General features: G+C 48.7%; 4 protein-coding genes across 6 annotated transcripts in view; 2 read left to right on the plus strand and 2 right to left on the minus strand.

Annotated features, from left to right (window-relative positions):
• tjap1 (tight junction associated protein 1 (peripheral)) overlaps positions 1-3,296 on the plus strand; it is a 36,971-nt gene extending 33,675 nt beyond the window's left edge. Inside the window, 3 exon segments of the mRNA XM_044213533.1 lie at positions 1-106; positions 276-728; positions 731-3,296. The exon segment at positions 1-106 is cut by the window's left edge and continues 584 nt beyond it. Coding sequence (XP_044069468.1) covers positions 1-106; positions 276-728; positions 731-964 — 793 coding nt within the window. The 3' untranslated portion in view covers positions 965-3,296.
• Positions 3,297-13,367: 10,071 nt separating this feature from the next.
• On the minus strand, positions 13,368-15,360 carry dnph1 (2'-deoxynucleoside 5'-phosphate N-hydrolase 1). The gene is made up of 4 exons (XM_044213562.1): positions 15,164-15,360; positions 13,915-13,980; positions 13,710-13,820; positions 13,368-13,552 (listed from the first exon to the last, which is right to left on the minus strand). Exons 1-4 carry the CDS (start codon positions 15,297-15,299, stop codon positions 13,434-13,436), a joined length of 432 nt encoding a protein of 143 aa, XP_044069497.1. The 5' UTR covers positions 15,300-15,360; the 3' UTR covers positions 13,368-13,433.
• Positions 15,361-15,851: 491 nt separating this feature from the next.
• Positions 15,852-18,984, minus strand: yipf3 (Yip1 domain family, member 3). 2 transcript variants are annotated; one of them, XM_044213556.1, is made up of 9 exons: positions 18,670-18,970; positions 17,906-18,115; positions 17,676-17,782; positions 17,549-17,594; positions 17,180-17,272; positions 16,949-17,080; positions 16,419-16,532; positions 16,216-16,339; positions 15,852-16,134 (listed from the first exon to the last, which is right to left on the minus strand). In XM_044213556.1, the coding sequence occupies exons 1-9, from the start codon at positions 18,739-18,741 to the stop codon at positions 16,013-16,015; spliced, it is 1,020 nt and encodes a 339-aa protein (XP_044069491.1). In that variant the 5' UTR covers positions 18,742-18,970; the 3' UTR covers positions 15,852-16,012. The 2 variants fall into 2 exon arrangements, with proteins under 2 accessions (XP_044069491.1, XP_044069490.1); XM_044213555.1 differs by having other exon boundaries at positions 16,216-16,532; positions 18,670-18,984.
• Positions 18,985-19,660: 676 nt separating this feature from the next.
• ncoa4 (nuclear receptor coactivator 4) overlaps positions 19,661-27,500 on the plus strand; it is a 14,591-nt gene continuing 6,751 nt past the window's right edge. The window contains exons 1-4 of one of the 2 annotated variants that reach the window (XM_044213544.1): positions 19,661-19,817; positions 23,990-24,113; positions 26,517-26,657; positions 26,799-26,887. In XM_044213544.1, coding sequence (XP_044069479.1) covers positions 19,780-19,817; positions 23,990-24,113; positions 26,517-26,657; positions 26,799-26,887 — 392 coding nt within the window. In that variant the 5' untranslated portion in view covers positions 19,661-19,779. Of the gene's footprint in view, positions 19,818-20,771; positions 21,007-23,989; positions 24,114-26,516; positions 26,658-26,798; positions 26,888-27,500 lie in introns of those variants that run through there. The other variant, XM_044213546.1, reaches the window with a different exon arrangement.

Here is a 27,500-nt window from a genome sequence, read left to right on the forward strand (position 1 = left end):
CTCCTCCTCCGGCGGGGGGGTCATCCATCGCACGCCGCCGTCACAGCGGGACGTCGCCAGCGAGCCGCTGTCCAGCCAGTCCAGCCCCTTCAGCAGCCCGCCACAGGTAACACGACCGAGGTTCAGGTTTGTTCTTACGGTTTCAAAGTGTTTTTACACCTGACCTGCGTCTGCTGTCAGTAATTACAGTCAATCACTGATCAATAACAATCACTGATCAATATCAGTCAAACCCGATACTTGTTTGTTGTACTAATGATGCCCCTCCCCCCCAGGCTCCCAGCGTCCTGGCGAGCTCCGGCAGCTCGGAGGAGGACCTGCTGGCCAGCTGGCAGCGGATGTTTGTGGAGAAGATGGCGCCGTCCTGCGACAGCTCTGTGGTCCACCGCACGTCGTTCAGCAGTCAGACGGCTCAGGAGCTGCAGAGGAGGAGGCCGGCGCCGGGGGGCGGGGCTTCGTCCTGCTCCGACCGCCACAGAGCGGCTTACTCGGACGGCGAGGAGGGCTCGTCGGCACGGAGCTGGACGCCGAGCCGCGGGTCCAGCCTCGACACCGACACCGATACCGAGCCGCGGCCCGGCAGGAGGGGGCGCTACAGCGGCGGCGACGGCGGCTCCACGGAGGAGGGCGAGAGGCTGCTGATGAGCCTGGAGGATGACGGCGGCAGTGGGGACACCGCGGTCACCGTGGCGACCAGCCCCGCCGACAGCCGCAGGAAGGAATTAGCGGGGAGGAGGAGGAGGAGGAGGAGGCGAGCTCAGCCGAGGAGAGAGACGTCCTCCCCCACGACATACCCGCCATCTCGCCCCGCCTCCTGGACTTCGACCCCGCCCTCGCAGCCGCCGCCCTCGCAGCCGCCGCCCCGCAGCGGCCGCAGAGGAGCCCGAAGAGGATGGGCGTGCACCACCTGCACCGCAAAGACAGCCTGACCCGAGCCCAGGAGCAAGGCACGCTGCTGGACTGACGCTCTCCACGGCCTGAGCACACCTCGCCGCCCACACTGTGCTCCCTCCGCTGCTGTCTGTCTCCATGGCAACTGACCTGTCTGTCACAGAGGTCACGCCCATCCAGGATATAGCCATACTCTACCGTATGCTGCCGAGCTCGCCGCCTGACCTGTGTGTGTGTGTGTGTGTGTGTGTCAGACCGATCAGTTGTGATATTGATCAGCTGATGATCGACTTCAGTATCGGTGATCAGCTAGTTCAGAGAATCAGCTGTTCACGTTTGTGTTGTTGAGCTTCACACAAACGAATAATTACGAGTAAACAGTATTTAACATTAACGAGTATTCGAAAACATTTGTCATATTTTTGTTGCTTATTCTTCAAAATTAATCAAAATTCACTTTAAAATACAACATGCGATGTGGCCAAAAGTATGTGGACAGCCCCGCCCACAGACTCTACTGTATGTAGTGGTTTCTGCCTACAAAGTGTAAAGAAATCTAGTTCTGCTTTCAGAAACCTAAGTAAGATTAAAGGGTATTCCACATTTCAGCCACAAAGTCGGGAGATCAGATTTACAGCATCACTGTGTTTTAAATACTCAGAAGATTGTACAGAGTTTGGTTGGTGGTGGTGACTGAACTGGTGTCCACATACTTTTGGCCATATAGTGTTTGACTGGGTGTCTACATACCAGTACAAATTACATGGTCAAAAGTATGTGGACAGCTGATTAAACTACAATACAGTAGTTATTGGAATAATTCTGAGTAAACAGTTTTAGAATCAATATTAGAAACCATATCGGTCTGTGTGTGTGTGTGTGTGTGTGTGTGTGCACATGTGTGTGTGCACATGTGTGTGTGTGTGTGTGTGTGTGTGTGTGTGTGTGTGTGTGTGTGTGTCGTGTCGGGTTGTTTGTCAGAGCAGAAAAAAAAAAAAAAAGAGTAGAAACTAAAACGAACAACTTTACGGACGTCTTTGCCTTGTTTCCTGACCGGGAGCTTTTATTTTGAAGAGAACAGATGAGACACACCTGGATAAACACACACACACACACACTCAGTGCCTATCACCCCCACTGTCCCCTGTTGTTGCGAGTACGACGCCGCCTGCTGAAGGTCAGACTTTTATTTTTTCGTCTTCACTAATCATTGATTTCCTGTCGTGGCGTGTTATTATTTAGTCACCTGATTGGTTTGTCGGGGCGTCACGGACCGTCTGAGGTTTAACCTCTGACCCTGACTGACCTCTGACCCCCCACCCCCCCAACACTCTGACTGTACCTGCAGGGGGCGGGCCGGGGGCGGAGCTTCTCCCACCTGGAATGTAACCATGGAGTTGTTTTTTGTTTTGGAGTATAAATCCGTTATTAAGAGATTCTTGTTTTCTGTTTGGATTTGATTTGTTGTTGATTTATTTGTTTTGTTGATTTTGGGTCAGTTTGGTTTTTCATGTTCGCGGTTCTACTGAAGCCTGTTAGTGCCAGAAACTGGCTGAGGATCAATACTCAGCCTTAACTAGGAACACAAGCAGATAAAAAAGTGAAAGTAACTGCACTGTAAGTCAAAACGATGCTTCGGAACCTCAGAGACGCCGTTCACGCTCGGCCTGTTGGCTGATCGGTTATCGATAAATATCAAAAAGCGTAAATGCAACCAAGAAATGTTAAAAAGGTGTAAACGCATCTCCGAGATTCGTACGGAACGGTTCCTCGTCCCAGCTGTGACGGCGTCAGCGAGCGCTGCTATCGGGACTGCCGTGAGACGTTCCGGCTAATTCGAGGCTTTTATTGTGAAGTCACCGCAGGAAATGCGTTGTATTCGTCACTGAAGTAACCGTCGTCTCATTGAAGCGACAGAAATAAAGGTGTGTAAAAGACGTGAGACACGTCAGGTGTCGTGGGGTTCTGACTGATCGGCTCGTTAGAAATTAATAATTAATTAATAATTGTTTACCTGTTTCTGTTTCTGGCACCGCCGAGCTTCCGTACTTGAACTGTAACGCGTCGCTGATTGAATGTTGGCTCGCTGCCTTCCTCACAGCTCTCTGATTGTGACTCACCGAGGACTAACGATCACTGATCGATCCTCTGATCGATCCTCTGATCGATCGACTGCAGGTTTTCACAGTTTGACGTAATGAAAGTCATTTGATTTGAAACCTGGACTCTGAAGTCTTCTGTCTTCTGTCCTCAGCAGCGTTTCAGCCTCCGTGTTTTCACAGGAAGCGATCAAGTATTGATCAGCACTGAACTGTCTGTTGATTTAAAAGTGTTGAAAAGTGTTTGAACTCTTTATTAAAGATTCAGTCTGTGATCGGTGTGTCGTGGCCTGAAGACCAAACTGATCTGTTTTGGTCATCAGTTAATTGATTAATCAGTCTTTAAAACATTACGTATTTCTTTAATCGCGTTATTTTGAGATCACAAATGGACGATCTCGTTACCGCTCGTTATCCGGTTTATAACGAGGTAAAGACGGCGCACAGGAGCACCAATCACAGACGCATTATGGGATGTAGGTGCTGTCAGAGTGCATGATGGGACACAGACGGTCACGGGTTCGATCCCCACCTTAGCGTGCCTACAGATGAGCTGGATGCCGCGCGGAGGAGAGATCAGATAAAACGTTATTGATCCCAAACGTTAAAGAGATTTAAAATAATAAATGCAGCAAAATAAGAAAATTTTAAAAACATTAAACTGTAGCTGTGACCGGGAAAACAGATGTATCTGTATTTAAGTAATGATAGCGCCAGGCTAGCAGTGTCTACCTGCTTTTAGTCTTTGTGCTAAGCTAGGCTAAAGATGTAACACTAGTTACCTATAAACAACTTCTCTCTTTGGATCGTGCTACGCTAACCGTTTCCGTCAGTTTTCAGAACGCGTGCTCAGCTCAGCTAGGTTAAACGTGCTATAACATTAGTTAGCCTTAACAGCTAAGATGACCTTGGAAATGCTAGCGGTTTGTAACTACTGACAGCTAATGACGTCAGCTAGCTACAAACATTTAAGGTAATGTTGGACATGCTAACTGTAGCTACCATACCATCAACTGTCTCTTAACAGCTAACATAGCATTGTTTATGCTAGCTGGTTTCTGATATTTTTCAGAAACAGTTTTTAAAAGGACCATAGCAGCGTTACTGACTGTTTCTGTTTCTGACTGACTGTTTCTGACTGTGACTGTTTCTGGCTGACTGTTTCTGGCTGACTGTTTCTGGCTGACTGTTTCTGGCTGACTGACTGTTTCTGACTGTTTCTGTATCTGACTGGCTGTTTCTGGCTGACTGTTTCTGTTTGACTGTTTCTGTTTCTGACTGTTTCTGTTTCTGACTGTTTCTGTTTCTGACTGTTTCTGACTGGCTGTTTCTGTTTCTGGCTGTTTCTGTTTCTGGCTGACTGTTTCTGACTGACTGTTTCTGTTTGACTGTTTCTGTTTCTGACTGGCTGTTTCTGACTGGCTGTTTCTGGCTGGCTGTTTCTGGCTGGCTGTTTCTGACTGACTGTTTCTGACTGGCTGTTTCTGACTGGCTGTTTCTGACTGGCTGTTTCTGACTGTTTCTGACTGGCTGTTTCTGACTGGCTGTTTCTGGCTGGCTGTTTCTGGCTGGCTGTTTCTGGCTGGCTGTTTCTGGCTGGCTGTTTCTGACTGTTTCTGACTGGCTGTTTCTGACTGGCTGTTTCTGACTGGCTGTTTCTGACTGTTTCTGACTGACTGTTTCTGACTGTTTCTGACTGACTGTTTCTGTTTCTGACTGTTTCTGTTTCTGACTGTTTCTGTTTCTGACTGGCTGTTTCTGACTGACTGTTTCTGACTGTTTCTGACTGACTGTTTCTGTTTCTGACTGACTGTTTCTGACTGTTTCTGACTGACTGTTTCTGTTTCTGACTGTTTCTGTTTCTGACTGGCTGTTTCTGACTGACTGTTTCTGACTGACTGTTTCTGTTTCTGACTGACTGTTTCTGTTTCTGACTGTTTCTGTTTCTGACTGTTTCTGTTTCTGACTGACTGTTTCTGACTGACTGTTTCTGACTGACTGTTTCTGACTGACTGTTTCTGACTGTTTCTGTTTCTGACTGGCTGTTTCTGACTGACTGTTTCTGACTGTTTCTGACTGACTGTTTCTGTTTCTGACTGACTGTTTCTGTTTCTGACTGGCTGTTTCTGACTGACTGTTTCTGACTGTTTCTGACTGACTGTTTCTGTTTCTGACTGGCTGTTTCTGACTGGCTGTTTCTGACTGTTTCTGACTGGCTGTTTCTGTTTGACTGTTTCTGACTGACTGTTTCTGACTGACTGTTTCTGGCTGGCTGTTTCTGGCTGGCTGTTTCTGACTGTTTCTGACTGGCTGTTTCTGACTGGCTGTTTCTGACTGGCTGTTTCTGACTGTTTCTGACTGACTGTTTCTGACTGTTTCTGACTGACTGTTTCTGTTTCTGACTGTTTCTGACTGTTTCTGTTTCTGACTGGCTGTTTCTGACTGACTGTTTCTGACTGTTTCTGACTGACTGTTTCTGTTTCTGACTGACTGTTTCTGACTGTTTCTGACTGACTGTTTCTGTTTCTGACTGTTTCTGTTTCTGACTGGCTGTTTCTGACTGACTGTTTCTGACTGACTGTTTCTGTTTCTGACTGTTTCTGTTTCTGACTGACTGTTTCTGTTTCTGACTGTTTCTGTTTCTGACTGTTTCTGTTTCTGACTGACTGTTTCTGACTGACTGTTTCTGACTGACTGTTTCTGACTGTTTCTGTTTCTGACTGGCTGTTTCTGACTGACTGTTTCTGACTGTTTCTGACTGACTGTTTCTGTTTCTGACTGACTGTTTCTGACTGGCTGTTTCTGACTGACTGTTTCTGACTGTTTCTGACTGACTGTTTCTGTTTCTGACTGGCTGTTTCTGGCTGTGACCAGGTGAGTGGATGAAACAGAAACAGCCTGTTCGTCTCTGAGCTGCTGAATTATTTAAAAACTGTTTTCTTCTTCTGACGGAACTAAAACCATAAAACCCCACAAACACACCGTCCTGCTCTTCATCCTGCTCTTCATCCTCCTCCTCCTCTTCCTCCTGCTCTTCATCCTCCTGCTCTTCCTCCTCCTCCTCTTCCTCCTCCTCCTCCTCTTGCTCCTCCTCCTCCTCTTCATCCTCCTCCTCCTCCTCTTGCTCCTCTTCCTCTTCCTCCTCCTCCTCCTGCTCTTCATCCTCCTCCTCCTCCTCTTGCTCCTCTTCATCCTCCTCCTCCTCCTCTTCCTCCTCCTGCTCTTCATCCTCCTCCTCCTCCTCCTCTTGCTCCTCTTCATCCTCCTCCTCCTCCTCTTCCTCCTCCTGCTCTTCATCCTCCTCCTCCTCCTCTTGCTCCTCTTCCTCCTCCTGCTCTTCCTCCTCCTCCTCTTCCTCCTCCTCCTCCTCTTGCTCCTCCTCCTCCTCCTCTTCATCCTCCTCCTCCTCCTCTTGCTCCTCCTCCTCATCCTCCTCCTCCTCCTCTTGCTCCTCTTCATCCTCCTCCTCCTCCTCTTCCTCCTCCTGCTCTTCATCCTCCTCCTCCTCCTCTTGCTCCTCTTCCTCCTCCTGCTCTTCCTCCTCCTCCTCCTCTCCTGCTTTTATCCGACTGGTTTTTCGTCCTCGGCTGTAATTATTAGCAGAACGAGCGGCTGCCGTTAAATTATTAACGTTTTATTAACGACAGAAATGGGTCGCTAATACTGTGTGTGTGTGTGTGTGTGTGTGTGTGTGTCTGTGTCTGTGTGTGTGTGTGTGTAGTGTGTGTGTGTGTGTGTGTGTGTGTGTGTGTGTGCAGGGTGGAAATGTAAGTGTTTAATATTTCATACGAGTCATCAGATGTTCAGGAGACACGAGGAGAGCAGGAAGTCGGAAATGAAAGAGTGTGTGTGTGTGTTTCTGTGTGTGTGTGTGTGTGTTGCAGAGTGTGTGTGTGTGCATTGTAGAGTGTGTGTGTCTCTGTGTGTGTGTGTTGCAGAGTGTGTGTGTTGTAGAGTGATGCACTCTGGGTATAAATAGACTTTACATCTGAACTCGTGCAACTTTAATGACTCTTCTTCATGAATATAATTGGAGACGTCGACCAGCCGCCTCGTCCCAGCCAAGGTCATCCTCCTCCTCTTCCTCCTCCTCCTCTTCTTCCTCCTCCTCCTCCTCTTCTTCCTCATCCTCCTCTTCTTCCTCATCCTCCTCCTCCTCTTCCTCCTCCTCCTCCTCCTCCTCCTCCTCCTCCTCTTCCTCCTCCTCCTCATCTTCCTCATCCTCCTCTTCCTCCTCCTCCTCTTCCTCCTCTTCTTCCTCATCCTCCTCCTCCTCTTCCTCCTCCTCTTCCTCCTCCTCCTCTTCCTCCTCCTCCTCCTCCTCCTCCTCCTCCTCTTCTTCCTCCTCCTCCTCTTCCTCCTCCTCCTCCTCCTCCTCCTCCTCCTCTTCCTCCTCCTCTTCTTCCTCCTCCTCCTCCTCCTCCTCCTCCTCTTCTTCCTCCTCCTCTTCTTCTCCTCTTCCTCCTCCTCCTCTTCCTCCTCCTCCTCCTCCTCCTCTTCCTCCTCCTCCTCCTCCTCCTCCTCCTCCTCTTCTTCCTCATCCTCCTCCTCTTCTTCCTCTCTCCTCCTCCTCCTCCTCTTCCTCCTCTTCCTCCTCCTCCTCCTCTCTTCCTCCTCCTCCTCCTCTCTTCTTCCTCCTCCTCCTCCTCTTCTTCCTCCTCCTCCTCTTCTTCCTCATCCTCCTCTTCCTCCTCCTCCTCCTCCTCCTCCTCTTCTTCCTCATCCTCCTCCTCTTCCTCTTCTTCCTCCTCCTCCTCTTCTTCCTCCTCATCTTCCTCCCTGTTTCTCTTTTCGTCTTGAGTTTGACAAAACGATCACAATCTGCTGATGAAGACCATGTCATACAGTTGAAAGCTCCTGAGCTCTGCAGAGAAACTATTGACTTTGTATTAACTGGTTGTAATTAATATCTATGAAGCATCTTATGAATGTTAATTAGCCATTAGTCACAACTCATTAACCCTAAACATCGAGACAGGAAGTGAAGTCAACGTTATTGTGACATCATCGTTTCTCCGCTGTGTCCCAGCATGCACCAGGAGGACGACTCATCGCACCCGTCTGTCTGATCGTGTAGATTTTTACTGTCGCGTCCTGAAATCTGCTCTCGCTTCAAAACCAGACGGCCGCCTCCTTTACCTGAAGCTCACCTGACGCTTCAGCTGCGTTCAGGTCAGATGGGATTTACCAGTTTCAGACTTGCGAACAGCGTTCAGCAACATTTAACTCTTTATTACAACTCGGAAATTCAGATCTTTCCGAATATCTGAAATACAAAACATGTAGCGCTAAATATTCCACGCAACACATAATTCACGTTAGCTTAAGTCAGCTGTGAAGGATCCAGTGCTACGTAATGAATTCACGTTGTTTTTAAGCTCCTGCGCTCAGAAACTCTACCATCGTACATGAACGCAGCATTAGCAAACAATTCATTTGAATTTATATTCAAAGCTAACAGTAGCTTCTACTAGCTACGTTAGCTACATTCAAAGCGTTGATTTGGACCCCAGAGCTCATTAATATTAATTATCTAGCAGCTAACTCCACTAGATAACTACCGTCACATGTGACGTAACTATAAAGAAATGTTCTTCTTCTGAGACTCGAAACACAAACAGGGCTGCGGACCTCCAACATGGCCGCCGGGGACGGCTGGGTCCTTTATTCAGGACGTGGACTCACCTGAGGACAAATGAAATGTGGAACTTTTGTAACAAACTAAGAACTGGAGTGGAACCAGAGGAGGGTTTGAGGAACGATTGTTTTATTCACAGGTGGATGTTCGGAGCTGAACTCTAACGTTCGGCAGATTGTAGCCCCGCCTCCTCCACCCACAGGTGCTGTCACTCACTCAGACATTGACCTCTGACCCCAGCCGCGGTGCTTTCGGGGTTCACCTGAACGGTTTTCTCTCCTCGTGTCTGCGGCTCCTCTGATCGTCTCAGCGGTTTCTCCTGGTCTGATTGTTTGTTTCACTTCCTCTTCAGAAATAAAACTACAAAAAGGATGAAAAAACTACAAAAAAAGACTGTTAAAACTCTACTAACGATTTTATTTTCTGAATTTGTAAACCGATGTATATTTTAAAACAAATAAAATATTTTAAACGTAGCTCAGTCTTTGTGTTTTGAATCTTTATATTTATCTGAGAGCGGCACGTGATGAATGACGTCACCACTGGAAGGTCTCCGGTCCCAGTGCATGCTGGGATACGCTCCAGTCCCCCACCTGAGCAGGAGGGTCCACCTGCAGCCCTCACGTCTGGGGACCTGCAGGCCTGCGAGCCAATGGGAAGAGAGTACCCATCAGCTGATGTTCTGCTAAAGATTAGCGTGTTGTTCTTGGTGATGTCGTGCTTTTTAATCCTGAGCAGGAAGTTAAAGTTTAAAAAATACTGTATTTCATGTTTACTTTTAAATGAAAAACTAAAAACACGAGAGGTTTATGTTCAGTTTCACCGCAGAGGATATTATTACTGTTGCACATGGTTTCATAGGGCTAGCATCAGTATTAGCTTCTCCAACGGGCTAGCATCGATATTAGCTTCTCCAACGGGCTAGCATCAGTATTAGCTTCTGCAACGGGCTAGCATCAGTATTAGCTTCTGCAACGGGCTAGCATCAGTATTAGCTTCTCCAACGGGCTAGCATCAGTATTAGCTTCTGCAACGGGCTAGCATCAGTATTAGCTTCTCCAACGGGCTAGCATCAGTATTAGCTTCTGCAACGAGCTAGCATCAGTATTAGCTTCTCCAATGTGCTAGCATTGATATTAGCTTCTGCAACAGGCTAGCATCAATATTAGCTTCTCCAACGTGCTAGCATCAATATTAACTCTGCAACAGGCTAGCATCAATATTAGCTTCTCCAACGAGCTAGCATCGATATTAGCTTCTGCAACGTGCTAGCATCAGTATTAACTTCTGCAACAGGCTAGCATCAGTATTAGCTTCTCCAACGAGCTAGCATCGATATTAGCTTCTGCAACGTGCTAGCATCAGTATTAGCTTCTGCAACAGGCTAGCATCAGTATTAGCTTCTGCAACAGGCTAGCATCAGTATTAGCTTCTCCAATGTGCTAGCATCAATCAGCTTCTGCAACGTGTTAGCATCAGTATTAGCTTCTCCAATGTGCTAGCATCAGTATTAGCTTCTCCAATGTGCTAGCATCAATATTAGCTTCTCCAACGTGCTAGCATTGATATTAGCTTCTGCAACGTGCTAGCATCAATATTAGCTTCTGCAACGGGCTAGCATCAGTATTAGCTTCTGCAACGTGTTAGCATCAGTATTAGCTTCTCCAACGTGCTAGCATCAGTATTAGCTTCTCCAATGTGCTAGCATCAATATTAGCTTCTCCAACGTGCTAGCATTGATATTAGCTTCTGCAACGTGCTAGCATCAATATTAGCTTCTGCAACGGGCTAGCATCAGTATTAGCTTCTGCAACGTGTTAGCATCAGTATTAGCTTCTCCAACGTGTTAGCATCAGTATTAGCTTCTCCAACGTGCTAGCATCAGTATTAGCTTCTCCAATGTGCTAGCATCAATATTAGCTTCTCCAACGTGCTAGCATTGATATTAGCTTCTGCAACGTGCTAGCATCAATATTAGCTTCTGCAACGGGCTAGCATCAGTATTAGCTTCTGCAACGTGTTAGCATCAGTATTAGCTTCTCCAACGTGCTAGCATCAGTATTAGCTTCTCCAACGTGCTAGCATCGATATTAGCTTCTGCAACGTGCTAGCATCAATATTAGCTTCTGCAACGTGCTAGCATCAGTATTAGCTTCTGCAACGGGCTAGCATCAGTATTAGCTTCTGCAACGGGCTAGCATCAGTATTAGCTTCTCCAACGAGCTAGCATTGATATTAGCTAACCACCAGAATAGCCGGCGACACTGAGCACATAACGTAGCGCTGCGAGCGGATAACGCTACGTGGAGCTGGTCTCTGCTGGTCTCACTCATCATTAATTTAAAATGTGTTTATTTCTCTCTGATGATATTAAATCTGTTTAAACATCACGACTCGATCAGCTGAGATATTTCAGCCTTCACGTAAACATTTCAAACGAAAGGTGGTGAAATCTGTAAAGATCGACGAGGATCCAAATAAATAATCATTATTAATTCAACGATCAATCAGCTTTAAAGAGTCAATGTCAAAGCAATTCGATCAATTTATCATTTTCATTTGGAGGATCCAACTTCCTGTTGAGAAAGAAAATGACTGCGCATGACTGATCAGCTGCTGATTAAATGACATCATTAATATTGATGAACGCTGTCATCGTCTCTCTCACACACACACACACACGCAGCTTCATTAAGACTAATGAACCACGTGATAATCACCTGTGTGTCCTGTTGCCTGGCAACAGCTGATATTGATCGAACTGGTCTGTGAATTATTTATAATCAATGAATAATTAATCTTTGTGTTCAGCAGCTGCTCTTTTTCACAGGGCGCCGCCCCCTCCTGATGATGTCACACCGCCTGTCAATCATCTGCATGCTGCCTGGCCTGAAGCCTGAGGGGTCCGTCGGGAACCATCAGGAACCATCAGGAACCATCAGGATCCATCAGGATCCGTCAGGAACCGTCAGGAACCATCAGGAACCCTGCCCTCTGTAAGGTTCATCAGCAGCTATAAGGTCTGGTTCTCCTCAGGGTTCTCCTGGGTCTGAAGGGTTTGTCAGGAACCCTCAAGAACCCTGCTGGTTCTCAGACAGGCTGATTCAGGGTTCTGTAGGGTTCATTGGGGTTATGTGAAATTCCTCGAGGGTCCGTCAGGGTTCCTTAAGGTTCTGGGTTCTTCAGGCTTTGAGCCGGTCTTTGTCTCTTTGCTCCCAGAGAACACAGAACAACAACGTTCCTGCAGCACCTCAGAGGTTCTGTGTGGAACCGTGTGAACCTTTGTTCCTCCTCACCTGTACGAGCTCAGGTGAGTTCAGGTGTCGTCAGTCTGAACTTCTTCTCTCTGGACTCTGAGGCCATTTTGAAACTCTGTCTGAGATTCTCTCTCTGAGCTGCGCTGCCACCTGCTGGACGCCTGGGGGACTGCACCTGAACCAGAACCTGAGAACAGAAGCCCTTACAGGCAGACCTGCACGCTGTGGAGCAGTGGAAAAGGTGACGAGATCTGAAACCGAAGCCAGGTGGGGGGGTCCCGGGGTCCCGGGGGCTTCGGAGCGTGTTGACATTAGAAAACCACAAACAAATGAGTTTCATCACATCACGTCGGTCCTGGACTCCTCCTCCTGGACTCCTCCTGGTCTCCTCCTTCTGGACTCCTCCTGGTCTCCTCCTTCTGGACTCCTCCTGGTCTCCTCCTCCTGGTCTCCTCCTTCTGGACTCCTCCTGGTCTCCTCCTCCTGGACTCCTCCTGGTCTCCTCCTTCTGGACTCCTCCTGGTCTCCTCCTCCTGGACTCCTCCTGGACTCCTCCTTCTGGTCTCTGCAGGTCCGAACTGACTGATCACATCTCTTACTTCAGAAATAACTTAAAGCAGCAGTGAAGGTGCTCATTGTGCAGAATAATGTGTGTATATATATTCAGGTCCAGGTTCAGGTTCAGGTCCAGGTTCAGGTTCAGGTCCAGGTTTAATCTAATTATTTTTACAAAATTAAATAAAAAATAATATATAATAGTAATATTCAAGATGGCCGCCCAGATTGAATCAGTTCAGACACCAAATGTGACTTTGAACGTGATAATCGATCGATCCTGCAGGGTGTCGATCAGTCCTCGTCCAATCAGAGTCCGAGTCAGTCACATGATCCAAGCGTCTACAAGAATTAGACTCAAGAAGAAGAAGTTTAATTTCCCAAAGATCATTACAAGGTCCAGGTCCAGGTCTACATTCAGGTCCAGAGTCAGGTCCAGGTCTACATTCAGGTCCAGAGTCAGGTCTACATTCAGGTTCAGGTCCAGGTCTACATTCAGGTCCAGAGTCAGGTCTACATTCAGGTTCAGGTTCAGGTCCAGGTCTACATTCAGGTCCAGAGTCAGGTCTACATTCAGGTCCAGGTCCAGGTCTACATTCAGGTCCAGAGTCAGGTCCAGGTCTACGTTCAGGTCCAGGTCTACATTCAAGTCCAGATTCAGGTCCTGGTCTACATTCAGGATCAGAGTCAGGTCCAGATTCAGGTCCTGATCTACATTCAGGTCCAGAGTCAGGTCCAGAGTCAGGTCCTGGTCTACATTCAGGTTGAATTTGTGATATTTGGTTCTCGAACATCTCAGATACTAAAGTTGGATTAAAAACAGGAAGTGAGAAAAAGACTTTGTTGTTCAACTGCAGCTGAACTCACCTGTTCAGGTAGAAGCGAACCGCCTCACCTGTTCAGGTAGAAACAAACCGCACAGACAGATTTTCTTCTGCATTCCAACTTTATTGGCATCTTGTCAAAGACACGAACAAACTGAATGTGGGTTCTTCAGGTTCTCTTCAGTCCGCTGAAGAACTCCTCCAGAACGTTCTCCACCTCGTCCTCGCTGTAATCTCTCACCACGAAGAGCTCGCCGTCGTCAGCTCCTCGGATCATGGCCGACAGACCTGCGGGGGGGGGGGAGACTTTTACTTTTGGTACTTTAAGATAATCAATAAATGCAGGTGGAAACGCGTCCTCGCTCCTCAGGCGTTCGGCGGGACGGACTGAGAAAAGACGCAAGTCAAGGAATCGAGGAGAACAGGAAACAGGAAGTGCCCTCACTGCGTCCTGACGACGGTCTGAACAGGCAGAAGATTTTCTTCTTCATGTCAACGGCTCGGCCGAGCTCGTAGCCGACGCCCAAAGACGGCTGCGTCACCTCCGCCACGATCACTGAACACACAAAGGTCAAAGGTCACACACACCTGCAGACACCGCTCAGGGCACAATCGCCCGCCAATAATCAATAAGGCGATCGGAGTCTCACCGTCAGACTGTCGGAGCCAGTCCACGTCTCGGTCGTGAATGGCTCGGTCTCCTGCGGCGTCCTCTCCTGTCCAATCACAGCACACTCTGTAAACTTTATTCGGTGTCGGTGACGTTTAGTCACCAGGTAAAGCGCCGACATCCGGCCGCGCAGGTACGATCACTTCCTGTTAGCTTAGGACTCTAAAGTGTGTTCACCTGAAGTACCTGACCCGAGTACTACAGATACAGACTGTAGTACCGACAGATCCCTTCTCCCTGACTGCGGCCAGGTGAGAACAGGTGAGTCCTATCATCTCACTTCCTGTTTACAGTGTGTAGTCTGTGTATGTGAAACCTGATCACGTCCCGTTAATATTATTATTGATTATTACTGTAGTTCAGTCACATTATTACCATGTGACCACGAGTCTGTAGAAATAACAGTCCATCACAGTACTGAGTGTAGTACTGTGTGTACTCTGTGTGTGTCCGGTGTGTAGTAGTGTGTGTACTCTGTGTGTGTCCGGTGTGTAGTAGTGTGTGTACTCTGTGAAGTAGTGTGTAGTACTCTGTGTGTACTGCGTGTAGTAGTGTGTGTACTCTGTGAAGTAGTGTGTAGTACTCTGTGTGTACTCTGTGTGTCCGGTGTGTAGTACTGCGCGTGTGTAGTACTGTGTGTGTACTCTGTAGTGTGTGTCCGGTGTGTAGTACTCTGTGTAGTAGTGTGTAGTACTGTGTGTGTACTGCGTGTAGTAGTTTGTGTACTCTGTGTGTAGTACTGCGCGTGTGTCCGGTGTGTACTGTGTGTACTATGTGTAGTACTCTGTGTAGTACTCTGTGTAGTACTCTGTGTGTACTGCGTGAAGTACTGTGTGTACTCTGTGTAGTACTCTGTGTACTGCGTGTAGTACTGTGTGTGTAGTACTGCGCGTGTGTCCGGAGTGTAGTACTGTGTGTGTACTCTGTAGTGTGTGTCCGGTGTGTACTGTGTGTACTATGTGTAGTACTCTGTGTAGTACTCTGTGTGTACTGCGTGAAGTACTGTGTGTGTACTCTGTAGTGTGTGTCCGGTGTGTACTGTGTGTACTATGTGTAGTACTCTGTGTAGTACTCTGTGTGTACTGCGTGTAGTACTGTGTGTGTAGTACTCTGTGTGTACTGCGTGTAGTACTGTGTGTGTAGTGTACTCTGTGAAGTAGTGTGTAGTACTCTGTGTGTCCGGAGTGTAGTACTGTGTGTGTAGTACTGCGCGTGTGTCCGGTGTTGACCTCTGTCGGTGAGCTCGGTGCTGCTCACGTGCTCGGTCAGCACGGTCCCGTAGCTCCGCAGCTTGTGGACGATCCTCCGGTAAACCTGCACGTCATCTCTGCCGCCGCGGATGCTGCCGCAGAAATACACCTTCATCCTGTCCGAGCCGCGTCTTCCTCCCGCGCGAAGCTCTGCGCGGTGACGTCCCACCGTAGGCTACGTAACGCTTAACAGTCAGTTTAACCCTGAGCGGAGTCTGGCAGGCACACCGCTGTAAACAGACTCTCTGCTCTCTGATTGGCGCAGACCCAGAAGCTACCTGCCAGACTGCGCACAGGGCACACACGGCCTTTCAAAATAAAAGCGTTTCAACGTTTGAGTCGATGAAAACAGTCCTGAGGTACTTGTACTGTAAAAGTATTAATACCACAGTCTGTACAGTAGTTAGAGTACTAACAGTAAAAGTACTTGTTCTGCAGAATGAGGCCTCTGAGTGTAATATTATGAGATCCAGTTAATTTAATCTGTCAAGTCAGATTTTATTTATTGATCAGATTTCTGAACCTGCAAAGTGATCAGTGCTTAAAGCTGTCAGAGAAACGCAGTGGAGTACAAGTATTAAAACATGGAAACACTCAGGTAAATGTCCCAGCTTCCTGTAAACGATCTGATTCGATCTTTAAAAACATAAAATGTGTAACAAACCCAGAAAGTCCATGAAGTTTATTTGAGTTGTGCAGAAACTATAAATACATCTGAACATAACGAAAACTGAATGTTACAGACAATAAAAATGTACAAACATGGAGAGAAAGCCGAACTCGAAGCTGCCGACGGGAGGCGGGGCCTCAGCGGGGCCCCCAGGCTCCTCAGCGGCTCCTCAGCAGGGCCCCCAGGCTCCTCGCCGTGGCGTTCAGCGTCAGTTCAGGCACGTCTCTGGCCACCCGCTGCATGGGAGCCATGTTGGGTCCTTCCAGAGAGTCCAGCAGCCCTGAAACCACAACAGCAGTCACGTGACCTCAGTATCGGCTGTATTTTAAATATTATTATTATAATAAAGTAAAGTTCGGACCTTCGACGATCTTGTGGTAGGCGAAGTGAAGGTAGAGCAGGAACAGCATGTGGAGGAGAGACAGAGTCCCGCAGAGGAGGAGGCGAGGAGTCTGGCCCACCGTACGGGACAGCAGAGCCGCTACCTGACAGAGGGAGAGACACACGCCGGTTTAGCTCGCAGCTGAGGGAGAACCGGGGGCTGATGGGAAACGTAGTCCTCACCATGCGCAGAGTGGACAGTCCTCCGACCAGCAGCCAGAGGCCGTAGAACAGGAAGTGGAAGTGGATGTTGTAGCTGATGAGGAGGACGAGGCAGTGACCGAACAGACCGTAACCCTGGCGACGGGAGACAGGAAGTGATGTCACAAAGAGTCTTTGAATCCTACAACAACTAAATGATTTAATTCCTGCCGGGACACCTTAACGTTTACATTGAGATAAATATACAACGTAAACCTTCTTTTGTGTCATCTTCACATTGTATTAAACATTTTGTCAATAAAGTTGGGACAGAAAAAAAATGATTTTAATGATTTTAAACACTGAACTACGTGTGTGTTGTCTAAACTGTGCTAATAATAATAATAATAATAATAATAATAAACTTTATTTATACAAAGTTACACAGCGATAGTCGGTACAGAACCGCTAACAGCTAATTCAGCCACTTTAATGGTGACGCAATTAGACAGCATTATACTTCCTGTTTACATGCCCCACAGCATTGTGGGAACTGCAGTACTGTCACTGACCAGCAGGGAGAGCATCTGCAGCATGGTGATCTGAGCGTTGACCAGGTACGCCAGGAAGTAGATGAAGGAGGAAACACCGAGCCAGTAACCGAAACATGTTCCTATGGCTGTTCCCATCAGCGTGCCCTCCCTCTGCGACACACACACACACACACACACACACACATATATCAAAGGACTACAGTGCAGACGTTCAGTGTTTCAGGTGTATCGGTGTGTGCGTGTTCTTACGATGACGGTCCCTGAAGTCTTCATGCCGTGCAGCAGGATCGCCACCAGAGTGAAGACCAGCATCAGAGGACCGTACAGCTCCCCTGCGATCTTCTACACACAGGGAGTACAAACTGTCAAAGGACGCTGGACCTGGACCTGACGCTGGACCTGAACCTGACGCTAAACCTGAACCTGACGCTGGACCTGAACCTGGACCTGAACCGGAACCCCACAGGGGTGTTTCATGAAGATGTCTCAGCTCTTATTGTGAAAAGCCTGCCTTGAACCTGACAAACTGACCCAGGATCTGTTTCCAGAAGCTGGTCTGGAGCTCACACCTGTTGGTCACGTGGACCCTGAGAAGAGACCGGAGGTAGGAGTGTGTACCTGGGGGAAGTTGATCATGCGGACAGGTATCATGGACTCCATCAGCCTGAGAGGAGACAGTTAGCAGCAGTTAGCGTCAGACCGAGCAGGAAACAGCTGACAGCAAACAGGAAGTGGCGGGCCCTACCTGCTGCGGACCTGCACCGGCTCCACGTCGAAGTACGGCCTCAGGATGTCGATGTTGGCGTACAGGTTGAAAGCTCTGGAGGCCTGGCGCTTCCCCGCCTGCCACACCTGAACGCATCACACAGGTTATTAGTCAAAGCGGTCCGGCGAACCGGGACCGAGACTCCCTGGACCCCCGACACATTAAATCTGTGGAACCTGGAACCGTCCTGACCTCGGATCCGGACTCACCTCGTCCGCCACCTGTCGGCCCAGCTGCCCCTTTAACCCCTTCATGCCCAGAAACTCTCCGTCCTCGCCGTTGTCGTCCTCGGCGGCGGCTGCCTCGGCGGCCACCTCCTCCTCCTCCTTCATCCTCTGGTGCATCTCCCCCATGTCCTCGAAGCTGGAGCCCGACGTGTCGTCCATGTTCTCCATGTCCACGACCGCCGAGCCGCTGCCCTGAACACAAGGAGGGGCACGCGGGGTCAGAGGTCATTTACACCAGACGGTTACAACAATCAATCAATCAATCGATGAGTTAATCGGCAGGTCTTTGCTTCTGCTGCTAAACTCGACTAGTTTTACAAAAATCAAACATTAGAAAAGTCCAAAACCTGAAACCAGAACTGTGTTTTTCCTTCTCTTCTCGCTTCGCAGTAATTTACATTGTTGTTTACGGAAGTAAAGATCTGAACACCATGACGTCACTCAGGTGTGACGGCTGTTTACCTGCCTGTCAGAGCAGTTTTAAATACTCCAGTTCAGAGAGCCTGTTAGCTTGTTGGATTAGCTCAGGTTCTGTTAGCCTGCTTGTTATCTCCAGGTTAGCTTGGAGGGTTATTTTAGCTATGCTAGTCAACACGTCTGACAGGTTAGTTAGTTAGCCTGTTAGCAGCTTAGCTAGCCAGTTAGGAGGTTAGCACGTTAGCTGATAGGTTAGCTCCCCTGTTCGTTAGGAGGTTAGTTAGCTGGTTAGTTAGCATGTTAGTTGTGTGGTTAGCATGTTAGCTCACCTGGATGAGGTTATCATCGAAGCTTCCCCACGGTTCCGTGTTCGTGTTTCTGCTCCCGGAGCCCGCAGACATTTTCCCCGCAGCGGCAGTTCAGCTGGGTGCTAACCGTGTTCGTCCCGGCTCGGTGGCTCGGTGGATGTCCTCTCCGCAGACAGGCGGAGTTTAATCTCCACAGAAAGAACGAAAAATCCGATGTTTGGTCGCTAATCTACATCACAAACAGCTAACCCTCCGCTCTGACGCTGCGCAGCACGCAGTGAACGTGATGGCGTCACTGCGAGCTGAGGCGACGTGGAAGCTGGAAATGTCGCGAGAGTGACGTGCTCTCGGTGAGCGCGTGATGAACTCTTCATGCCTCGGATTGAAACCAGCCTGGTTTTACACATAAATCTCAAACCTCATTTTAAAACAACTTAATGAGAATGCGTGTAAAACTGCACGTTATTCAGTATTTCTGTTTAACACTATTTAAAAAACAGAGCAAATGTGTTTTTCTGCACACCTTTAATAACTTTGTTTCAAAGATTTGCTTGGAAAGTGTTCGGTGGACACTTACCCACAAATACACGATCAATAATAAAGATACATATTTCCTTTTATCCATCCAGTTCCCACCTTCTTACAAAATGTATGAAAACTATAAATTCTGCTTCTGTCTGTCTGTCTGTTTATCTGTCTGCCTGCCTGTCTGTCTGTCTGCCTGTTTATCTGTCTGTCTGCCTGCCTGCCTGCCTGTCTGTCTGTCTGTCTGTCTTCCTGTTTATCTGTCTGTCTGTCTGCCTGCCTGTCTGTCTGTCTGATGAATGGAGTATATAAAGTACATTATAGTAGTAATAGTAAATGTATAAAGTAGCACAAAATGGAAATACTGCAGTAGTACAATGAGAACCAGGCTGCAGTACCGTCGGTGTCGCCAGCAGGGGGCAGTCTCGCACTGTCTGGCTCGAACGGGATGTTGCTTTCAGATCTCGCGAGACTTCTCCACCACCGCAAGTATATTATTTTTTTCCTTGACGTGATCGTGACATTGGGGACCAGCTGGTGCGAAACACCGGTTTTAACGGAGCTCGTTTTCGGTTTAACGTGTCACCGAAGTAACTTGGAGTATTTATGACATCGAAGTCGAGAGTCCACAGCAAAGGCACACGGTGAGTTCATCCGTCTGCGGCTCAGAAAACGGCTCTTTTCACATGGAAACTGTTAGCTAGTTAGCTCAGCCAGCTCAGCCGACCTGCCGGCTAGCTGGTATCCTTATAAGCTAGCTGCTAACTGACAGCTACAAAGCAGCTGTCTCCTCAGCGAACAGCGGGTTGTTGATATTAGTTCAGGAAGATTATCGCGCTGTTGGCGGCGTCAGACTTCAATAACATTCCTGCCGATAGCTAAAATCGATAATGTGATGTAACACTACTGAGCTAGCTACCTTAGCTAAAAAGCATGACCTCCAGTTGTTGACAAAACTGAAGATAATAAGAAGATATGAACGTGTTTTGGCGCTTTAAAAAAAAATGTCTAATCTTAGTAGTTAAAGCTTTATTATTGATTTTCACCAGAAAGTCGTTCTCGTGTTTTAAAACCAAACTCACTCCAGAAAATCTCCAATTTAACAGTCCCGCGCTCGCCGGTAAGGTTTCACTCGGTGTAACTTTGTTTTGTAATTATTTTGCACATAACTAGAAGCCCCTCTGTAGTTCGGCACAGTCACAACACACCGATCAATGTCAGCGGTACCAACAGGCCGTCTTTTAGATGGGTCTTCTGACACTCTCGGTCTCCTTGCAGTAACGCTGGAGCTCCGACCATGAAAGTAGATATTTTACTAAAATAAAGTGCTGCTGGGTGGTTTATTTCTAAACAGAGTTCATTCGGAGACCTTTGAGATTCAGATAAGGTGTGCAGTTGTTGTCCCAGCCGAGCACCCTGTCGGACGAACCTGAACCGAAATAAACCTCGGTGTTTTTGTTTGGAGTTTGGCGAGCTGCCCGGAGACAGCTGCTTGTCACGTTGTCTCTGGTTAATATGAAACCGAGTTATCAGCTGCACGCCGGCCTCTGTCACATCTCTGTCAGGCGCTGATAGATGTGTTTAAGCCAGACTCGCGGGGCCCTCCCCCCGGTGTACGGGCCCTCCCCCCCGGTGTACGTGCGGGCCGACAGGCGGTGATGGCGGACGGTCGGAGAAGCGTTTCCTCATTCCTCAGAGCTCCGACCGCAGGAGAGAGAAGCTGAACAATAGCCGGGTTTACTTCGTTGTCAGCGGCTGAGCTCGGAGCCGAGGTCGCGGCGTGTTTTCGGGATCTTCTTGGTGGTTTTACCGCCGCTGACTCATCAACATGAGGTACGGAAACAGACAGTTTACCGACTTTATTCGCGTTTGAGCCGCCGGTTTCACGAGCTGCAGACTGCTGACGAACAGCTGAGAGGAAACTTTCATTATCAGGCCTCATTACACGTTAAGACTGCATCCAGTACTCAGGAAGGAGTACAAACCGTGTACAAATACTCCTTTAATAATATATAAAGTACCTGTTCTGCAGAACACTGGCCCTGATGGTGTTTGTAGCACTAAATATGATCTTATCTGATTAATGTGAGTCAAGATTCAGACACTTTAACTACTTTATATCAGTTAGTGTGCATCATGTCAGAGGACTGGCTCCTTTCCTCCACTGTTACATTAAATTAATTATAATTATAAAATTAAAATGGCACAGTGGAAAACAGCAGGTGAGTAGTTTGGACGTGATCGTGGATTATTGATATTGTTGATTGATCCTCATTTATTTATGGTTTCAGTCACATTTGGAGCAGACAGCCGCTGCTTTGTCTCGTCTGGTCCACACGGGAACTCTGTATCGGACTCTTTCATGTTCTTCCACATCAGAAGGATTTTTAAATTATTTTTCATCATTGAATCAAATGGTGAGATTTGAAAGAGCGGTCTTTAAATTAATAATAATAATAATAATCTTGGATCAGGTCAGTGAGTGTTGACATGGCTTCTCGTGTGGTTATCTGTCAGCTGTCAGGACCTGATAACGCCGGTCGGCCGAGCTGCTCACGTCCTGTAAACACACGACTCTACTTTAGCTCTTACGTGTGTGAGGAAACGGTCAAACTACAAATCTTACAGCACTTAATCGATTCGTTGATCGATTAGTCGGCTCGGCCCGTGTTCAGGCGTCCCGGCGGCGGTGAAACATTAACTGGCGTGAAGCTGGACTCTGGAGCGTCACGGTGTGGAAACTTTCTCTCCTTCAGGCGGCGTAAACAGCGAGGTCTGAAGGTCAAAGGTCACGGCTTGTTTTCCCTCAGCGAGCGAGCGAAGCGTGTTTCTTATCGGCTGCCAGCTGACCGACTGTTCACAGCTGATACTGAAGCGGCCGCGCCCCGAGGCCACGCCCACCCCCTCCAACACCGAGAAGAAACAACAGTCATGCGACAAGTATTCAATACGTTTGATCGGCTTTATATCGGTGACTACACCTGGAATACATTTCAAAATAAAAGATAAGTTTTCTTCAGTGTTGAACTTAAAGTATCTTGTCTGGAGGACGCCACCTGGCCGAGGACGCCACCTGGCCGAGGACGCCACCTGGCCGAGGACGCCACCTGGCCGAGGACGCCACCTGGCCGAGGACGCCACCTGGCCGAGGACGCCACCTGGCTGAGGCTGCGGTTACATCATCTCCTCTGGAGGAACTCCAGAAGTTTTACCCCGTCAGTCTGAAGGCGCTCCGTCTTGCGTCACAGTGCTCCACCCGGTCGTGGAGGGCTTTACGTGTTTTTGTGAGGATTGTTGTGTCTGAAAATAGTTTGGTGGTGTGACTGGTTTAATCCCAGTGGATCCTGCTGACCAATCGGAGCACAATGCAGCTCTGTTCGCCGAGCGAACCGCTGATCTGCAGTCAGCTGAGTCAGACGCAGTGTGGGCAGGAAAACACAAACACCTGAACACACAGAAGCTGCAGTAAATCCTCCTCCTGTCAGGACTCACCTGTGTGCTCAGGACTCACCTGTGTGAGTCGCTCTCAGTGTTACGCACAGAAGAATGAACAGGAAGGTAGAAACAGACCAACAGGTAAACAAGCTGCTACGTTACAAGAGAAAATAGATGCGTATATAAATTAAAACCGAAACTACAACATGCAGTCTCTGAAGCCTCAGTGCTTTCCTGTTGGTTTATTTACACAGGTGTAGACACACAGGTGTAGACACAGGTGTAGACGCACAGGTGTAGATATACAGGTGTAGACGCACAGGTGTAGACGCACAGGTGTAGACACACAGGTGTAGACATACAGGTGTAGACACACAGGTGTAGACATACAGGTGTAGACACACAGGTGTAGATATACAGGTGTAGATATACAGGTGTAGATATACAGGTGTAGACACACAGGTGTAGACACACAGGTGTAGATATACAGGTGTAGACACACAGGTGTAGATATACAGGTGTAGATATACAGGTGTAGACACACAGGTGTAGACACACAGGTGTAGATATACAGGTGTAGACACACAGGTGTAGACACAGGTGTAGACACACAGGTGTAGACGCACAGGTGAAGACGCACAGGTGTAGACACAGGTGTAGACACACAGGTGTAGACACACAGGTGTAGACACAGGTGTAGACACACAGGTGTAGACACACAGGTGTAGACGCACAGGTGAAGACGCACAGGTGTAGAGACACAGGTGTAGAGACACAGGTGTAGAGACACAGGTGTAGAGACACAGGTGTAGACTAGGGCGGAAACGATTCCTCGAGTAAGTCGATTACTAAAAATCCTCGAATCCTCGCAGCTAGTTTAGTCCATGTAACTCCACACAGCGCTGACGGTTATCACTGCGGCACGACGCGCTGCCGCCGCCGTGATCGGAGACGTTCAGATCTGACGGCGAGGATTACGAAGAGGAGGAAGACAAACGGCGCAGAGACGAGACGGGAAGAGTCCGTGAAAACTCGGCTCGGCGCGTCCGTCGTAAAGCCGAACCGGCCGACCACGACGGCTCGTCGCGGCAGAAAGCTGAACGTCAGTCTCTGCATCCGGTGTTTTAATAATGTTTTACGGACGTCAGAGGTTCTAGTCTGCGTCTGTTCTGTCGGTACGAGCTCGCTCCATCACCAACGGGATCGATGTTAAACTGAATTGATCGTCGATCAGAACGTCGGTAGAATCTGACGAGTGAAGCTGCAGCAGTTTTTCTGTGTTTTAACTTCAGATCCCGTTTGACCTGTTTTATTTTGACGCTGTGTCCTTCCTGTTTCCTGCTTCCTGTTTCCTGCTTCCTGTTTCCTGCTTCCTGTCCAGGATGCCGTCGGCGGAGGCCTCTGCGAGCGGGATGAAGCAGTGCCAGCTGGCCCAGGATCAGCTGGAGGACGCCATCAGCGGCGTGATGAAGGCCGAGCAGCAGCTGAGGGAAAACACCAGAGAGGTCAGGCCTTCCTCCTCCTCCTCCTCCTCCTCCTCCTCCTCTGTCTGTCTGTCTGCAGGGATTATAGCCTGAGCAGGGTTTTTGAGGCTGATGTTGATATAAATCAGATGAATTTATTTTTTATTTATATATATATATATATATATATATATATATATATATATATATATATATATGTATTTATTCATTTATATCCGCTGTGAACAGTTGAGGAAAGCTGTGATCTGTTTGATCGCTAACGGACATGTTGATCTCTGAGCTGATATCGTCAGATATATCGAGCTGATTTATCTGTCCGCTTCTGAGCTAATCGTTGCTAGATGTTAAAACACTCAGCTAACGTTGAGCTAACGTTGAGCTAACGTTGAGCTAACGTTCTGAGCCTCCTGCACAGCAGTCGCAGTCGATATTTGCTGAATGAGGAAGTAGAATAAATATGAAGCCCACAGTTTCCTGGTGAACACCACCTGCAGGTTCAATAAGCAGATGAGATCAAACGTTACAGAGCCACCTGTCCACCTGTCCACCTGTCCACCTGTCACACATCACAGCTGATGAAACTGGAGGAAATGATTTATAGTTTTTCTCTGACGACACATCGGACCCAGGCAGTTAATAACGACGACAGATCCACAACATCTGATCCAGCCGCTGTCTGCGACAGGCGGCGGCCATTTTATTCTGCTTTGTGTCTGGCGGCAGACGGACTGCCGTCAAATCAGCCGTCCAATCAGCCGTCAGCGCCACGCCTGTCGGCAACAGATCGATGACGCACAGCAGGACACGTGACGACGCCGCCTCGCTGGCTTCTGATTTCTAAAGGACGGAAATGACAAACAGCAGCACTGCTCCTCCTCCACCTCCTCTTCCTCCTGCTCCTCCTCCTCCACCTCCCCTACTCCACCTCCTCTTCCTCCTACTTCTCCTGCTCCTCTTCCTCCTACTCCTCCTCCTCTTCCTGCTCCTCCTCCACCTCCACCTCTTCCTGCTCCTCCTCCACCTCCTCTTCCTCCTACTTCTCCTGCTCCTCCCCCTCCACCTGCTCCTGCCCCTGCTCCACCTCCTCCACCACCTCCTCCTCCTCCTGCCCTTCCTCCTCCTCTTCCTGCCCTTCCTCCCTCCTCCACCTGCTCCTGCCCCTCTCCCCTCCTCTTCCTCCTATCAGTCATCAGGCTCCTCCTCCATAACCTGTGATCAGTCATGTCTTGACCTGTGAATCAGTGACATTCATCAGTCATCACACGGTCCTGCTGACTCAGAGTGTGTGTGTGTGTGAGTGTGTGACTGTGTGTGTGTGTGTGTGTGTGTGTGTGTGTGTGTGGTCTGAGAAACACCTTAAATCCTCCCGTTGTTCGGTCCTGCACCTGCGGTCGCCGTGGTAACGCAGGCTCAGCTAACCGACAGGTTAGGTCACGTTACCTGTGCGTGTGTGAGCAGAGGTGGAGCTGGTGGAGTCGGTATAAAACACAGCGGAGGCAGAGACGAGTTCATATCGCTGAGCGCAGCTTCACCTGCTGGACTCTGCTGGACTCTGCTGGACTGGGTTCTTCTGTAGTCTAGTGAACTCTGCTTCGTCTTCTGTGCAGCCTCAGGTAAACTCTGTTTCCTGTTCTTAAATCCCGGCGGGGACTTGGACCTGGACGCACGCCGCGGGGACGGGCGGCTTTAAGGGTTAAGACTTGGTTTTAAGGTTTCAGGTTCCAGTTGGGTTCAGGTGGGGGGTCGGGGGTCGGGGTGATGTCAGTCCCCCACCGGGATTGTTGGTTGTAATTTTTCGAACAAACGCCACGTTGCCTCTGATGTCACGGTGTGTGCTGATTGGTCAGCTGATGTCCAAAACCCCAAATTATTGATTTTCTATCACGTCAAAGAAAAACAGCAAAACCCTCAAAATACAGAAGTTGTATTAGTCTCACCTGTCTGTCTCACGTGTCTGTGTCTCTGTCTGTCTCACCTGTCTGTGTCTCACCTGTCTGTGTCTCACCTGTCTGTCTCACCTGTCTGTCTCGCCTGTCTGTGTCTCTGCCTGTCTGTGTCTCTACCTGTCTCTGCCTGTCTGTGTCTCTGCCTGTCTCTGCCTGTCTGTGTCTCTACCTGTCTCACCTGTCTGTGTCTCACCTGTCTGTGTCTCTACCTGTCTGTGTCTCTGCCTGTCTATGTCTCTGCCTGTCTCACCTGTCTGTCTCACCTGTCTGTGTCTCTGTCTGTCTGTGTCTCTACCTGTCTGACCTGTCTGTCTCACGTGTCTGTCTCTCTGTGTCTCACCTGCTTGTCTCACCTGTGTCTCTGCCTGTCTCACGTGTCTCTACCTGTCTGCCTCTCACCTGTCTGTGTCTGAAATGCCTGTCTTTCTGTCACCTGCCCGTCTCACGTGTCTGTCTGTCTGTGTCTCACCTGCGTCAGGTGCGTGCGGAGCTGCAGAGCTGTGTGAGCCGTCAGCAGGAGGCGCTGCGCAGCAGGGAGGTGTGGCTGCTCGGTCAGATCGAGCTGCTGGAGCAGCTGAAGACTGAAGCTCTGCAGCAGCAGCTGCACCGGCTGCACCGGGTAACGGCTCGCTCTTTACCGGTCACACCGGCGGTCACCGGTCACGGGCCGGTCACCGGTCACACCGGTCACCGGTCACCGGTCACGGCAGATCGAACGTGTCGATGGATCCAGTCTGACTCTCGCTTCTCTGTGTTTCAGCTGCGAGGACAGTTTGACGTGATCGTCCATCAGCTGCAGAACTCGAGCAGCAACGACCTGAGCAACCAGCTGACCAGCTGCATGGAGAAGTAACCACACACACACATACACACAGAGACACACACTCACATACACACAGAGACACACACTCATATACACAGAGAGACACACACACACATACACACAGAGACACACACTCATATACACACAGAGACACACACTCATATACACACACAGAGACACACACTCATATACACACAGAGACACACACTCACATACACACAGAGACACACACTCACATACACACAGAGACACACACTCACATACACACAGAGACACACACTCACATACACACAGAGACACACACTCATATACACACAGAGACACACACTCATATACACACACAGAGACACACACTCATATACACACAGAGACACACACTCATATACACACACAGAGACACACACTCATATACACACAGAGACACACACTCATATACACACACAGAGACACACACTCATATATACACACAGAGACACACACTCATATATACACACAGAGACACACACTCATATATACACACAGAGACACACACTCATATACACAAAGAGACACACACTCATACACACAAAGAGACACACACTCATACACACAGAGACACACACTCATACACACAGAGACACACACTCATATACACAGAGA

This window comes from Siniperca chuatsi, linkage group LG11, assembly GCF_020085105.1.
Source record: "Siniperca chuatsi isolate FFG_IHB_CAS linkage group LG11, ASM2008510v1, whole genome shotgun sequence".
NCBI lineage: Eukaryota > Metazoa > Chordata > Actinopteri > Centrarchiformes > Sinipercidae > Siniperca > Siniperca chuatsi.

What these genes read in the sequence shown, in the direction of transcription:
- dnph1 (XM_044213562.1), bottom strand. Translation starts at nt 15,299, where the DNA reads ATGAAGGTGTATTTCTGCGGCAGCATCCGCGGCGGCAGAGATGACGTG. An exon ending in CTGGCTCCGACAGTCTGACG is followed by an intron (nt 13,821 to 13,914) that starts GTGAGACTCCGA and finishes TTGTGTGTTCAG; the next exon opens with TGATCGTGGCGGAGGTGACG. An exon ending in CAGACCGTCGTCAGGACGCA is followed by an intron (nt 13,553 to 13,709) that starts GTGAGGGCACTT and finishes CCCCCCCCGCAG; the next exon opens with GTCTGTCGGCCATGATCCGA.
- yipf3 (XM_044213555.1), bottom strand. Translation starts at nt 18,741, where the DNA reads ATGTCTGCGGGCTCCGGGAGCAGAAACACGAACACGGAACCGTGGGGA. An exon ending in GCCGACAGGTGGCGGACGAG is followed by an intron (nt 17,783 to 17,905) that starts GTGAGTCCGGAT and finishes TGATGCGTTCAG; the next exon opens with GTGTGGCAGGCGGGGAAGCG. An exon ending in CTACCACAAGATCGTCGAAG is followed by an intron (nt 16,135 to 16,215) that starts GTCCGAACTTTA and finishes TTGTGGTTTCAG; the next exon opens with GGCTGCTGGACTCTCTGGAA.